At 42.9% G+C, this 16,440-nt stretch overlaps 1 protein-coding gene across 1 annotated transcript in view; it reads right to left on the bottom strand.

The window, feature by feature from the left end:
- The window catches only part of dph6 (diphthamine biosynthesis 6), a 245,266-nt gene that overhangs the window by 13,752 nt on the left and 215,074 nt on the right, over positions 1 to 16,440 (bottom strand). The window contains 1 exon segment of the mRNA XM_055157802.1: positions 12,365 to 12,613. Within this exon segment, the coding sequence (XP_055013777.1) occupies positions 12,365 to 12,613 (249 nt within the window).

Raw genomic sequence — 16,440 nt, 5'->3', positions numbered from 1 at the left:
AGGGCTTACGCGGGGTTGCGGGGGTGTGAGACGTGGGAAAAGGAGCTGTCAGCGGGTTATAGATGTACGCGGGGATTCTCAACGTGGGGTATGTGTACTGTAGTCACCTTTTTCATTATTTTTGTGGTGGAGTTATAATCTATGACACCTGTGGATCACTGTGTTAACATTTGGACATTTTAAATCACAATATTCATCAAAACGACCTAATAAAAGAAACAAGTCCAATGATGTTAAAAAACTAGAGTAGGTCTGCTTTAAAGTCAGTGGCCACGTTTGCACGATGTTTTTAAATTCTGAATTAATTGTTCTATTTTTGACCAGTTTGATCTGCCAACAGTAAAACGAGAGGCATAAATTGACATTTGTTTAGGTAAAATACAGAAAATCTGCTTAAACGACCAAAACACAAAGAAAATGCGATGATACTGACTCACATGTTCGTCGTGAATAAGTCCTGAATGGGCTGAGTGCAGAACAGTTTTTCTTAATGACCTGCTCCTTTCACAATTTTATTACCAACCACCAAGTTTTCAGTCTAGTCTTAAACTGCGTGACAGTCCGGGCGCTGCCACAGAAAAGACTTCGTCACCTCTAGTTTTGGGCACGACCCACAGGAGCTGGTCAGCTGACCTCTGGGCTCTGGGCGGAGGATAGGACTGCAGTAATTCCCTCAAATAATATAAAATATTGCTGCTTACTTGAAGATTTAAAAGAAGTTATTTACTGTTCCACATATAGCATTGAATTAATTTATCCACATGGTGACAAGTTATGAACCAATTAAGTTTAGTCCCACAATGACCACGTTTAAATGATGTTTTTTAATTCCAAATTACTTCTTCTGAATTAGATCAGAATTAAAATATTCTCCTTTGAGTTTACATGGAAATAATAATTCTGAATTGAGGTTCACATGGAAAACACGTTAAAATGCCTTTTTAATTCTGCTCAATGTCTGGAGGTGGGGAAGGGTTCTGATTGGACACAAATGTATTTACGTCGAGCAGAAGAAAACACACACTTCAGCTGCAACCATCTTTTCTGACATCTCGGTTTGTCGTTACGCCACGGACACAAACATAATCCAAACATTTCAAACTTTTTTTGCAGTCGTTCCGATGATAATGAAGCAGCAGCTGGAGAATTCTCTCATCCCGCTTTACGTCTGTCTGCTGAGGAGGAGAAGGGAGGAAGAAGACAAACTGAGTCGACGGCTGCTCTACCTCAGCCCACTTCTGCATCCCGCTCACAAATCCAAAGAGACGTGGATGAAAGTCCGAAGCCAAGACTGGTGGAGCTGGAGCGTCTGGATCGCATCAGAAGCATGTGCTGAACCACCATTATTTTTAAGAAGAAAAAACATTTACATGATCGAAGAATAAATTAATTTGGCTTTAATTTTTAAAAAAGAATAAACCACCCACTTACTTCAGAATTAAGTTTAATTCCAAATAATCATTTTCATAAGGAATTAAATGTTTACATGGACTTTTTAAAGCGGAATTCACTTTTATTCAGAAATGAATTATTTTTAGTCTGAATTAAAGCTCTCAAGTAAGCGTGGCAAGTGTACATCACCTGCCTGTTTGTGTAGACAGGAATGTTCCACAGTGGGGACTAATTGGTTCGTAACTTGTCACCATGGAGATAAATGAGTTCACTGCCATCCTGTGGAACATTAAATAACTTCTATTAAATCTTCAACTCGCCCAAAGCCCAGAGCCTTGACGTTAGCTGACCAACTCCTGTGGATCGTATCCAAAACTAGGCTCAAGACGAGAGGTGACAGAGTTTTTTCTGTGGCAGCGCCCACACTGTAACCAAGTTTAAAACTAGACTGAAAACTAGGGTGACGATATTTTCAAAATCAACTGGGACACTCCGGTTTGTGGTGGTTGGTAATAATAAAACTGTGAAAGGAGCAGGTAAATAAGAAAAACTATTACAGACTCAACGAACAAGTGAGTCAGTATAGTCACATTTTCTTTGTGTTTTGGTCATTTAAGCAGCTTTTCTGTACTTTACCTAAACAAATGTCAATTTATGTGTCTCTTTTTACTCTTGGCAGATCAAACTGGTCAAAAATCGAACAATTAATTCATAATTTAAAAACATCATGTAAACGCGGCCACTGACTTTAAAGCAGACCTACTCTAGTTTTCTAACATCAGTGGACTTGTTTCTTTTATTAAGTCGTTTTAGGTGAATATTGTGATTTAAAATATCCAAATGATAACACAGTGACCCACAGGTGTCATAGATTATAACTCCACCACAACAATAATGAAAAAGGTGACTACAGCAGATAGAGATTCACGACGAACATGAGTCAGTATCATCACATTTTCTTGGTGTTTTGGTCGTTTAAGCAGCTTTTCTGTATTTTACCTAAACAAGTGTCACTTTATGTCTCTTTTTACTGTTGGCAGAGATCAAATTGGTCAAAAATAGCAGCACCTGGGACATTTTTTTGTATAAAACGAGGACAAATCACTGGTTTTGGATAAATCTGCTGGGACAGGGGACACAGGGCTCAAAACGGGGATTTAATACGAGCTGGTCTGGTTATCTTGGTGTCTTATTGTAGTTTTCACATGTGTTATCTGTATATGTCTCTGTTTCTTCTGTTTTTGTTGACTTTTATGTGAAGCACTTTGATCAGCTGAAGTTGTTTTAAATGTGTTATATAAATAAACTTGATTTTAATATTTCTTTCTTAGCGTGTTCATCCCTCTTAGCCTCTCGTAAGTTAACTCTTTGCTGACTGATGTAGCTCGTGTTTATTTTGCTTCCACTGTCTCCCCCCCCTCCCGCCCGCGTGCCCCTGAGCCCGCAGCGCGTCGGGTCGAGGGTGTGAAGCCGAACGGTAAACACAGTAATAAGGAAACGGAGTGAAGGCGCGGGGCAGCGGGGGGCAGATGGAGAGCCGGGTCTGGAGATGGTTCAGAGCGTTCTCGTACATTTCCTGCCCAGTGGGACGTCTGCTTCGGCGGAGTCTGTAGGTTTAGTCTGAAGAGCTGTCAGAGAAGAGAGTACTGACCACTGGAGCTTTACAGTGGGATGGTTACTTAAAGACGCACTGTGTAACTTTTCTGGTGGAGGGTTTGACACCTGCTGGTTCCACAGCAAGGCATTAAACAAATTCATCTGCATGCACCAGGTCAATAAAAACACCTGTAACTGAATAAAGACAGATATGTTTTTGATTTTAAACTCCTAAATTCCTCTCACAACTACATTTCAAATAAAGCTGCTAAACTGGGCAGTACCTGGAGGAATAAAGGGGAGAGTGAGGGGGAGGACTCACTCTGCATTCTATTGAACGTCCGTAGTGGATAAATCCGAACAGTTCTGCCGACATCAGTTGTAAATGCGTTCCATTGCAACAGTTGGGAAAATATGGATGCCTGAGGAAGTTTAATCTGACGTCAGGTATCGCCTAGTCAGGCTGGCGCCACCTTGTGCCTCCACTCAATTTCATTTATCTCCAGCAACTAGGTCAGTACGGAAGCCGAGAGGGGTCACAACAAACGCAAACAAAAAACCACACAACACAAAAAAAAAGCCACAACGGAAACGACCGCGGGACTCTATTTTAATGCAAACGCAGCAACAAATACAAACACCACAACACAAACGCAAATGCTGCAACACATTAAAAAGCCACAACACATTAAAAAGCCACAACACATCAAAAAGCCACAATGGAAGTGACCGCGGGACTCTATTTTCCAACGGACCGATCAAGAGGCAAGTGAAGAAGAAGAACTACAACGTGAAAAGAATAATGAAAAAACAATAAATTACTTTTACTTACGTTTCCAACTTCTCTGTTCCTTTACTTTTCACGTTGTAGTTCTTCTTCTTCACTTGCCGCTTGATCGGTCCGTAGGAAAATAGAGTCCCGCGGTCACTTCCGTTGTGGCTTTTTAATGTGTTGCGGCATTTGTGTTTGTGTTGTGGCTAGGGGTGGGCATGATTAATCGATAATTGATCATTAAGAATTTCATCGATTACATTAATTTTAATCGACAAATCGAATGTAGGTTGCTGTGCGTAGTGTGAACAGGGGTCTGTACATGTGTCTCTCTGCATCAGAAGGGGCGAGCAAACACAAACAGTGGGTCAGTCTGCAGCGTACCAAAGCACAAATGCATATTTAACGATGATTTGTACAAGAAATTCCACGCTTTCCGTTGCGTTCGGGACAAGTGTGAGTCCATGTGCACAGTGTATAAAGCAGCACATATGTTTCTTGTCCAGTGGGAAAAAGCTTTACCAGGTGAGAGTCGCTCAATGTGGATGACGAGTCCCCACCTCCCTCCCCCCGTACGGTGTCCTGGTTTTGACAAATGCAAATATGGTCACACTAACCTGTATTCCACTGAGTCATGTCTTCTAATCCAACAGAAAGAGCTGTAGTTTTATCTTCGCTGAGTTTATGCAAATTAGCGATGCGGCTTTAAGTTTCGTTTTTGTGAGAGTTGCACAAAACTGAATTAAACACATTATAATGTCAAACGGGCTGATGTGGCTCTAGAGTCGTTATGGTTTATATGTCGTAAAGTTTAATTTATTTATGCAGATTAGTAGTGCAGATAGTAATAATAATGATGATCATTTTAATATAAAAACGTTAATGATTAATCGATAATTGATCGTTAATTCTTCCGACAATCGATTAAGAAAATTTCATCGAATGCCCATCCCTAGTTGTGGCATTTGTATTTTTTGCGGCATTTGCATTAAAATAGAGTCCTGCGGTCATTTCCGTTGTGGCTTTTTTTGGTGTGTTGTGGCTTTTAGTCATGTTGTCGCATTTGTTTCTGTTGCGGCATTTGCGTTTGTTGTGACCCCTCTCGGCTTCCGTAGGTCAGGAATCAAAATACACTAGATGGTTCACAAAAACCCAGAAAAGTGCAAGTTTCGGGCACCAGCCAATCAGCGAAGAGCCATATATTCTGTGTTGGCAACGATTCCAGAGAGCGAGGATTTAAAGCTAGAATAAAGAGAATGTTTGGTGAATTTTATCAAGGGCAAAGACGTTATTGTCCTTCTTTCTACGGAAAAGCTTAATATTCCAGTTCACCCTGTTAGTGGTCCATTACATACGTCACGACCAAATAGCAGCGACTGGTTAAATGTTAAAAAGTACCCGCCTACTGAATGAATTCTAACACTGCAAAGTCAGACGGTTTCTACAAAGTGAAACTGGCTGATGAATCAGGCTGGGTATCGCCAGCTCCTGCTAATGAATAGAGTCTGCTACCTAACGTTAGTTGTCAACGACTTAATTATGGCAGCTTAAGAATTACCTGCTCAGAAAAAAACTTCTAACTACTGTCAAATGAGGTGAAAGAAAGTCTAAATGCCACTACAAAGTTTTTAGAAGGCACTTTGTCAACTAAACACAGCTCAATACACCAAAATGAGGAAAGACAATTCTCCCCGTTTATTGTGTGCACTGACATTTTTGCTGTGACGTAAATCCAGTTGACTCTTGTCTAAACCGAACTAGCCTGAGTTTGTGTTTTGGAACCCCGATTTGATTGGCTATTACATTGCACTTTGTCAAGGTGGAGGTCGGTTTTCCCCAAAAGAGGGGCAAAATACAAGGAACAGTGTGATTGGTCGAACATTTCAAACTCAAACTCAAATTGGGGTGGCTGTAGCTCAGTCGGTAAAGTGTGTGCCCACTGATCTGAAGGTTAGTGGTTCATTGAGCGGTCAAATCCACTGACCACAGGTTGTGTGGTGTGATTCCAGCTTACCTGATGCGTACACTGGTGTATGAATGTGTGCGTGAATGAATGGGTGAATGGTTCTTTGTTGTAAAGCGGTTTCAGTGCCTTAAAGGGATAGTTCAGGTTTTTTGACATGAATCTGTATGGTATAACCGTCAGCAGTGTGGTGCATCCACACTGACTTTACCTCCGAAAGCGTCCGGTGAGCCGAGATCCTGGCCTGTTTTGGTGCTGAGGAAAGTAGTTCGGCAAGTTGGCTGGGGACAGTATAATAAAGTGTTTTTCTTCTCAAAACAACATGTGTTAAAAAGAGTGATACATTTGCACCACAAAACCATCGTCCTCTAAAAAGTCAGACATCATAATCGCTTGGCGCTATTTTCTCTCCGTACGTATCACTGCACCGCTTGTTTCACTTTGTTTACTGCTCGGAATATTCGCCTCTTCTCTCTCTCTGTCTAATTTCGTCTAACTCTCTCTGGCGAATTTTGGCATTGGTATATTCGGGTTCAAAAAGATCTCCCATTGGTTCTGTGCTAAAATCAGTTTCTTCATCATCGGTGTCGTAGTCAGACATGTTGTCGCTAACATTCTGAGCAGTTAACAAAGTGAAACAAGTGCAAGCGCAGTGATACGTACGGAGGGAAAATAGTGCCAAGCGATTACGATGTCTGACTTTTTAGAGGACGATGGTTTTGTGGTGCAAATGTATCACTCTTTTTAACACATGTTGTTTTGAGAAGAAAAACACTTTATTATACCGTCCCCAGCCAACTTGCCGAACTACTTTCCTCAGCACTAAAACCGGCCAGGATCTCGGCTCACCGGACGCTTTCGGAGGTAAAGTCAGTGTGGATGCAACACACTGCTGACGGGGATGACACACAGATTGATGTCAAAAAACCTGAACTATCCCTTTAAAGGTGGAAATGCACTATATCAAAATGTGACCATTATAATCAGTATGAAACTGTGTACATGGTGTGGACCTGTTCGACCAATCACACTGTTCCTTAAACCTCCAGACCCCGCTCTTCTTCCCTTTGGTCTTCCATGTACTGCCCGGTTTTGCAGCTCTACTTGAAACATGGTTGACAGTCGAGTTTAGGTGTTTAGTCCCGCTTGAAGTTTTAAAACCGGTGAATGAAGGCGTGCATAATAAGGCGGAGGTGTAGGAGGTGTGGCGGAGTCGGCATCTGGTGTGCTCACAGGGGACGGGAGCGAGCGTTTGACCCGGGCTAAATATTCTAATTACGCTCAGTTCAAATGGTGCTTAGGCTGATCCTGCCCCCGGAGACGCAGATCCGCCTCTGTACCCGGCCCCCTCCACATCTGCCCCACACGCCGCGCCCACCTCCGCCCCACCGTCAGCTTGCACACGGCACTACATCGCTACGCCGCGTCACTACAGCAACAGGTAAACATAATAAACAGGATTTGGGGAATTTATGAGCATTTTCAGTTTGTGGGACCATGGCAAAAGCGGATTAAACACGGAGTTTACACAGTTTTTACACCTAAACTCTGAGTCCCACCTATGGTTGCTCCTTGCGTTAAGTCACCCCCCCTTCAGAGCATGTTAAAATCTGCAATTTGCTAAAGAAACGACTACATATCGCATCAGGTTTGTGAAGTTGTAGCGTAAAGTTTTGCATCCTCCTTTTGTATATTTATAGAGAATTGTCGTGAATGTGTCAAAATCTCACAGCTAAAAGTTTTGAATAGGGAGGAGAGATCGCTAGATTACTCAAACATGCATGGATAACATCTAAAACCTCTTTGGGCATGTTTTTGATGAGGGAAAAACATTATAACATGGTAGAAAGTTCCAAAAAGTAGATTTTGCATAATATCTTGTTTTGGAAATTATAGGAAAATGATTTAAGTCCTTTATTATTGTTAATTCAGGTGTTTTGACCTGATATTAGGACAGTTTCAGCATTGTTTTTTGTACATATTAAACCTCCTTTATTGTGCAAAATTGACTCTTGTGAACTTGAAGTCATGTTATAACGCTGTTACCTCATCAAAAACAGACCTGGAGTTGCATTTTGTTTAATTCAAACGTTTGAGTAATCCCTTATTATTAGTCTCCAAAGCTCCAAAGCTCAAAATGCTCTGTTCCACCTTGTGATGTCATGAATCTGTCATTTTCAAGTTAATAGCTCCTTTTACCTTCAGGCCCCATCCACACTAGTACATATTTGAGTTGTTTTCGTTGCGGATGCAGTGTTCATCCACACTTATTTGATGGAAAACGGCTCCAGAGACGGAACGATCTGGTGCCTCCAGCTCCCACGAACTCATCAGAGTACAGATCTGATCCGGCACTGTGTGGACACCTGAAAACACTGATACTCTGATGTAGGAGCTCTAGTTGCGTCCTTATTGGACCACGTCACTGTGACTTGCTCCTTCCTGCTGATTCACTGGGTTCGTGACATAGATCATGTGATGCTATTGTGGAAAACTGTTTAAACAAATCAGAGACAAACAAGAAACAGCGGCGCTACAACTACTTGCTAGTAAACGGTCCACGAAAAGACTGTTTTTACGCTTGCCATCTTCCTCGGCTCGAAATCAGCTGCTGCAACTTCAGACACAGTTAGCAGAATATCACTCTGTCACAGAAAGAACACACATATTCCACTGAGTCATGTCCTTTAGTCCGACAGAAGCTGAACCGCATCAATGCACAAGGAGTGAGCTGTGTGAATAGGTTCTATTCAAACTTACATCACAAACCAGAAAGACGTTTAGAAACACGTGATGACAGCTTCCGACGAGCTCTGTTCGCGGAAGTAAGTCTGACAAAATCTAGGAAACATGAGAAAATGTCCCAGTTTTCTTCATCTACATGTCATTGTACCGTTCCATTACGTTTGGAGAATCAAGAATTACAACCATACCTCAGCTTTCATCATTTCCCCACTGACACACAACTCCGAGTGCCAAAGTCCTGCATTGGGTCGGGTACCGGTGTGGACTTAAGAGGGTAGTCGACAGGTACAGGCTAATAGTTGCTGAAACGAGCAGGTTTTAATGTTCTGGAATTTTACGGGCAGGTAGTGATTACACATGGGTGGGTCAGGACTAAACTAGGACTAAACCAGGACTACACCAGGGCTAATCTTGGACTTAAGAGCGAGAGCCCCGAGCCAGTGGAGCAGGGTGTCAGCAATGGGGCGATGGTTGCAGTTTCCTCCGTGCGACGCAGAACATTTACTCCGGTCCTTTCGCCTGCGGTCACTCGACGGACTACGTGGGCACACCTCCGGACCTGTCCCAACAGTGAGTCCTGGTTCAGTTCTGGTCTTAGTTCAGTCCTGAGTTAGTCCTGGTTCAGTCCTGGTTCAGTCCGTGGCGTGTGCAGTGCAAAAGTCCGGCATCTCGATCAGTGTTTCTTCTGCTCAGTAAATAATGCTTGCGAAGTGAAGAAGATGATTCCAAACAGCACATACGTATGCAGTCTTCATTTTACCTCTGATCACATTTACTTCAATGGGTTTTATCACATTTTTATCGGCCGACAATCCCAGTGTCAGGAACTACACCAGGATTTTGTCATCTGATGTTTCCAAACGTCTTCCTGGTTTGTGATGTAAGCGTGAATACAGCCAATTCCGGGGTTGAAATCAAGTTGGAACAGAGAATTTTCAGTTTGAAAGAAGAACTCAGCCTAAATCTGCAGGGTTTGTGTGTTAAACTTGTACGAATAAAACAAAACACAACTCCAAACTACTGTGTTATAACATCAGAAAGTAGCGTAATATGGGCCTTTTCACAACAATCCAACCCAAACTCTTCTGATACTTCGAAACATCAGGATAAAACTGTATGCAAAATGCGTCAAAAAAGTGAACAAACATCCCTCGTCTCGTGACATGAGATTTGGTTTGCTAATTCACAAAGTCCTCGTGACAATAAGATGCCGGCGCTCCAACTTCGATAAGCTCTCATCTGTTTTTGACACAAAGTTGACACTCACGGCTAACCCCATCGCAGACGCCGCCGCGCTGCAGGCACTAACCGCTGCTCCCCCGGCTGTGGGCAGATTACAGGGGGAGGAGAGGGGCGATATTAGGCTCGCGGGAAAGGGGTAGGGGGTAGGGGGTTTGGGGGTTAGACTACCAAAAGGGGAGGATTAGCGAGACATCTGTTTGAGCGAGGGAGAAGACGGTATCAAAGACTGCGGCGGTTCCCAAATCATCAAGTTTTCATGAGCGATCTTCAGTGGTAAATATGAGCGAGAGAGGCCAGGGTCTCAGGGGGAGGGACGGGGCAAGAAGTTTAAGCAGTAAAAGACTCGACAGACTCCACGTGTCAACACTGATTTCGCCAGTAAATCTGTATTTATTTTCAGAATAGAATCGAAGCCATATCATAGGGTGACCAAACGTCCGTTTTTCCCTGGACATGTCCGTATTTTGCGTCCTGTCCGGGGCGTCCAGGTTTTTTTTTTTTTTATAAAGTGATGCAAATGTCCGGGTTTTCAGTACCGTTCATCAGGGGCATTAAACTGAGCGTCTCTCGTAGCGTCTGTGACTCAGAAGGAGCGAGACACAAACAGTCGGTCAGTCTGCAACACACCGAAGCACAAATGCGCATTTAACGATTACTTGTAACAAGAAATTCTTCGTTTTCCGTCCCGGTCGAGACAAGTAGGAGGCCATGTGCACAGGTTGCGAAGTGAGAGTTCAGTGTCCCTCGTTTATCGCGGGGGTTATGTTCTAAAAATAACCCACGATAGGTGAAATCCACGAAGTAGTCAACTTTATATTTTACAATTATTCTATCTGTTTTAAGGCTGTAAAACCCCTCACCACAAACTTTATACACTTTTCTCAGACAGGACAGGTGCAACACTTTTTACATCCTTCTTAAAACTTGTTGCTGCTGTCGTCCTTTTGATATTTTCCTCCTTCTTTATGTAACGAACTGAAGATTAATTTATTCCGTAATGGAGCCCAACAGCGCAGACTCCTGCAAGGGTTAATTTTTGGGGACCCCCAGTACAACACCGCACCCGCGCAGTACAGGACCGCACCTGCCCGTTAACCAGAGATTATATCAAACTTTTGCGCTGCCTACGCCACGGACTGAACCAAGACTAAACCAGGACTAACCCAGGACTGATTCCAGGACTGAAGAGGAGGACTAATCCACGACTGAACTAGGACTAAACCAGAACTGAAACAGGACTCACGGTCGGGACGGGCTCGGAGGTGACCGCAGGAGAAAGGACCGGTTCAGCTCCACACCTCACGGAGGGAAACGCGGCAGTTGCCCGATCGCGCTTTGCGGACAAACTGCTCGGCGTTCTCTCTCTTAAGTCCAAGATTAGTCCTGGTTTAGACCTGGTTTAGTCCGGACCCACCCGTGTGTAATTACTACCCGCCTGTAATACACAATATGCATTCATACGCTGTAAAAAAGCGTCGTCCCCACTAGCAAGGGACGACTGTAGTTCAATGTCGAGGCCCCACCTCCCACCTCCTGTAAGGTGTCCAGGTTTTCACAAATGGAAATACGGTCACCCTACCATATCATAAGCGATTTTCTGATCTATTGTGTGTTCTAATGTAGTTTCCTCATCACAAACAGAGCTGGAGTTGTGTTTTGTTTCATTCACGCATGTTTAATGCACAAACCCTGCATCAGAGTCCTGCACAGGTCCATTTTTTGGGGACCCACACCTGCCCGGACCCGTTAACATTCCACCCCTTACCTACTCTCCTCCTCAGCTGACAGATTTGTAAAGCGTGATGAGAGAATTCTACAGCTGCGGAATAACTGCGAAAAAAGTTTGGATCGTGTTTGTGTCCGTGGCGTAACGACAAACCGAGATGACAAAAAAGCCGGTAGCAGCTGAAGTGTGTGTTTTCTTCCGGTCGACGTAAACACGTTCGTGTCTCTGTCCAATCAGAACCCTTCCCCACCCCCAGACGTTGATTGGAATTAACTAAAGACGATTTCATGTGTTTTCTATATAAACCTCAATTCGGAATTATTATTTCCATGTAAACTCGAAGGAAAATATTTTAATTCCAAACTATTTAATTCAGAAGAGTTAATTCGAAAATTAAAAAAACATCACGTAAACGTAGCCAGCGAGTGATTTCTGGAGGCTCTGAGCTTTCATTGCTTTGTTTGGAATGTTTCACAGTATGGCTTTAAACCTTTCTATGTTCATGGAGACCAAACCAGACCAAGTTACAGGTCAGATCTGTGGAGAGGCAACCCCGCTCACAGTCAGAATGCCTGTTTTTCAAGGTATTTTTGAGCTATAAAACCACCTGTAATTGAATAAATGTAAAGTAGATCTGTTTAATGCCATACTATGGAACATTCTAGACAGAGCAATGACATAGAAATAAGCAGGTGATGGACCCTGAACCAAAAAAGTTACATGGAGCACAAAAAAAATTACAAAATTTGAATTGTATTTCCTTTTTTGTTAGTGAAAACTGAGCTTTTAGTACAAATGTCAGTTCAGATTGTTATATTTCCTGTTATTTTTGAGGATGGTTGGACATATTTTGCAGTTTTTAAATATTAATTGCTACGGTAGCAGTCCTAACTTTTTATTTTTTTGAAACCTGTGTATAGTGGCTGACCTGGTCTCCGCGTGCAGCCTCCAGCATGTCGCTCCACACCTCCCTGATGAGCTGAGCGTCTCGGGGCCTGGTGGTGTAGCAGTGGGCCTGGAGGACGTGGCACAGGGACAGACCGGGGAGCGCGGCCTGGAGGACCTGCCCGACGTGAGTGAAGCAGAGGCGGGCCTGTGCTCTGGTCCCAGCCCCGAGCAGCTCCATGGTGCAGGGGACCAGGGCGATCTGACCCGCACAGAACACGACCTCGTTCACCTGCGACAACACAACAAACAGCAAAAAGATGTCAGAAAAACACAACATGAACTTTATTTAAAAATACAGTGCAACAAAATGTACTTTTCATAATCATAAAAACATATACAGCAAGTGTGTACATGTACATACAAGTACAACAGTATGACCTTGATGTAACAGATATAAGACCCCATGGGAATAGAAATGAAAGTACCACCATTTAAAGTTGAAAATCACATTTTATAGTCTAAAAAAAGAATGTTTTTATTATCATTGTGGTATCAGAGTCTATTCTAGTCTATTCTGAGCACAGATCTGATGCGGCACTGTGTGTGGACGCCTGAAAACATTGATACACTGATGTAGGAGCTGTTTAACTCTGGGCAGATACATGAATTACGAGACTTAGGCTACGTTCAGACTGCAGGGCTTAACGCTAAATTCGGATTTTTTTGTGAAATGCGATTTTTTTGCGAAGTTGTTCACATTTCCAATTAAATGTGACTTGAATGTGACTCCAGTGTGAACATTAAATGGCCCAAAAGTGTCCCGCATGCGCACTGGAGACACGACAACGTCAACCGCAGCGAGCGTGCTCTGTGTTTACGGAAGTTGTCCAAACATGGACGCGAGCATTGAGCACCTGGAGATTTTAAAGTTCTTCTCATGCCAGAGCCAGAACATGAACAACTTACTTGTTTTAAGAAGGAGATTGAGAAGGAGAAGGACGAGGTTTTTGGTCGTGGTGTTTTGTGGGGCAGCGGCAGCGACGTCCGTTGAAAGGAACGTGTGGATGTGGAGACGGAGCCAAGAGTGGTGAGTGGTGATGTGCTTCACTTCAGTGACGCGGAGTTCATTAACAATTTTCGCCTACTTCAGCGCAGAATAGTGACATTTGTGGCTTGTTGATAACGTGTAGTTCGGATGAATGCGCTTTGGTCGTTCAGACTGAAGTCGCATGTCAAAAGATCAGATATGTATCGGTTTTAGGAGCACATATCCAAGTGTCCTGGGTCGCATATGAAAAAATCTGATCTGTGTCGTTCAGACTGTCATTAAAAGATCAGATACAGGTCACACAGGGGCCAAAAAATAGGATTTGGGTCACTTCAGGCTGCAGTCTGAAGTGGCCCAAGTAAGTTGTTCATGTTCTGGCTCCGGTACAAGAGGAACTTTAAAATCTCCAGGTGCTCAATGCTCATGTCCATGTTTGGACAACTTCCGTAAACACAGAGCACGCTCGCTGCGGTTGACGTTGTCGTGTCTCCAGTGCACATGCGGGACACTTTTGGGCCGTTTAATGTTCACACTGGAGATCACATACAAGACGCATTAAATTGGAAATGTGAACGACCTCGTAAAAACATCAGATTTCACAAAAAAATCTGAATTGAGCGTTAAGCCCTGCAGTCTGAACGTAGCCTTAGTTTGTGCTGTAGTACTTTGCTGTACTGTTACTGATTAGTTTGTTTCCTCTTGCTGTGAGTTTCATTGTTGACAAAAGTGCGCGTTGCATGCTGGGAATTATTTTGGTCGGCGGCAAGAAACACTAATTCAACATGACGGACGGAGCGAGAAAGCACGTAAAGGGTATTGATCCCGGTTATTTATCCACTCTAACGGCAGAGGACCCAAGACCATTTAACCAGAAATTGGTCATAAGCATCGATGGACGAATCACCCTTTTCAACCCCGACAAAAGGTGGACCAAACCAAATTTCTGGTCAGAATCGCCAACTACCTGGACAAATATTCACTTTCGGCGATATCCACAATGACTTGGTGGAAACTCCTGGGCCATTCACAGCAGAAAAGATGAAAACCTCCAAGAGTCTCGATGTGTTGTTGAACTTGTTGGAGTCCACGGTTTGTTAGGATCTTCTACGTTTGCTCTGCGGATGTTTGAAAGCCGTTTAATTCGCCGTTAGCGGTTCTTTTCACTCAGGAATACGAAAAAAGACATTTTCCTTCTTCCGTGCTTCTATTTGTGCATCCGATAATGCAGCAGGAATTGACCATTATCGGGGATAAATACGCGAGGTTACGCACTGTGTTTGACCGCTACCGTGTTTCTTGCCTCCGACCAAAATATTTCCCAGCATGCAACGCGGGCTTTTAATAACAATGACGTCAGCTGAAACTCGCCTATTTATGAATATGAACTGGTGCCAAGATGACGCTCTGACAAAGAAATAAAGGACGGGCATCATAAACCGAAGCTGCGGCCCACAGGTTTTCTGTCTGTGTATGTTAAATATGACGATATGATGTGGAAATTAATTAATCAATCAGCAAATTCTGAAGTTTAAAATGTGACAACACTATTGGAAAAAAACTGGTATAACACATGGTAACAAAGATTGCTCGCTGAAAGATGACAACATTTTGACAACGCACCGTTTCATTCAAGCCTCTATAACAAAGCATACTAACGACCCTGTTCTAATTGGCGTTAATCTCAAGTGTTAATAGAAAACACACCGACGCGTTCCGATTGGCTCTCGAAAATGACTCGTATCACCTCCGACTCTTATTAAAAACCGGTTGTGTACAAACTAAACACAAACTCCACGAACTTGAGACCCCGACGTAGAAACCGCGCTAATAACGTGCTATAATCAAATTAGCATTCATTTGCAGGTCCCTTCTGTCCCGTTTTACGCAAATTATCGGCGACAACTATTTTCACAGTTTTAATTCCGATTCCGTGTGAATGCGCTCGCCAGCCCGGCCCGCGTTTTATTTATAACCGTAATTAGCCGCACGCGATAATAAGCTCCATTCTAAGTGTTAAGTACCTGGGTTAAATTTAAGCTTTACAAATTATGCGCGGAGAGGAAAAATCTATGGGATGAGCGTCCATATTGGAGAGGTCAGGACCCCAGAGACGGATGTTTAGGGCGCTGGTCAATGTCCGGCGGTGACATGTTGGTGCGACGTGTCTCCGGAGAGGGGACGGGGTCGATGGAGATTTAGCGACCTTCGTGGTTTGTAATGAGGGTTTAAAGGGTTAGTGGTGTTACAAGTGAGAAGGAAAGGGAGCGCTGTGGGTCCGGTTGGGAAAATATAAGGAATTTTCTAGACAGACTTTTCGGAAAATGTAATTAAGACTTTCAAAACGGGTTAGTAAGCTGTAATATAACAATAATGCAATAAGTTTGGTTCAGAAATGTATGTTTCTGGTGTATACATTTGTCAAAAATGAATTACAGTATTTTCCGGACTATAAGTCGCTATGGAGTATAAGTTGCACCAGCCAAAAAATGCACAATTAAGAAGAAAAAAACATATGTAAGTCAGGTTTGACTACCCCAAATTTAAGACTTTTTAAGGACAGTTTTAAGACCAGTTAAATGAAAATTAAGACCAATTTCACACCTATTATGTGGACGAAAAATACCAGATCAAATTCTAATAATGACCATTACTCACTGCTTTAAATAACAAAAAATACTTTTAATATAAAATCTCATTCAGAACTCATCATAATACATGCATCACAAATTTTGTACTTCCAGTCATTGGGCAATTCATACTGGGAAGGATTTTCCGAAAAAAGTGAGCATCAAACCATCATGTTTATTTTCCCAGTGGGATGTGTCTACTTGACAAAGTCGATCTTTTCAAGTCTTTTGAATCATATCACTTTTGTTTCTGGTTCTGATATTGTCATATTTTAGTTCTGGGATTCGGACATTGTAATTGTGTGGTTGATGAATTTCCTAACAGCGGAAAACGGCTCGAGAAATGGGCTTCGGAAGTTTGCAAACTCCATAAATGCAAAAGGGAATCAGATGTGTGTGACTGCAAACCTTCCGTTCAAACTGTTTCCCTTCCCAACGGAA

Source organism: Boleophthalmus pectinirostris, unplaced genomic scaffold, assembly GCF_026225935.1.
Source record: "Boleophthalmus pectinirostris isolate CB_2022bp ecotype Guang Dong unplaced genomic scaffold, ASM2622593v1 HiC_scaffold_10, whole genome shotgun sequence".
Lineage (NCBI taxonomy): Eukaryota > Metazoa > Chordata > Actinopteri > Gobiiformes > Gobiidae > Boleophthalmus > Boleophthalmus pectinirostris.
Note: the sequence above shows the minus strand (reverse complement) of the source record. Positions and strands in the feature narration are given on the sequence as shown.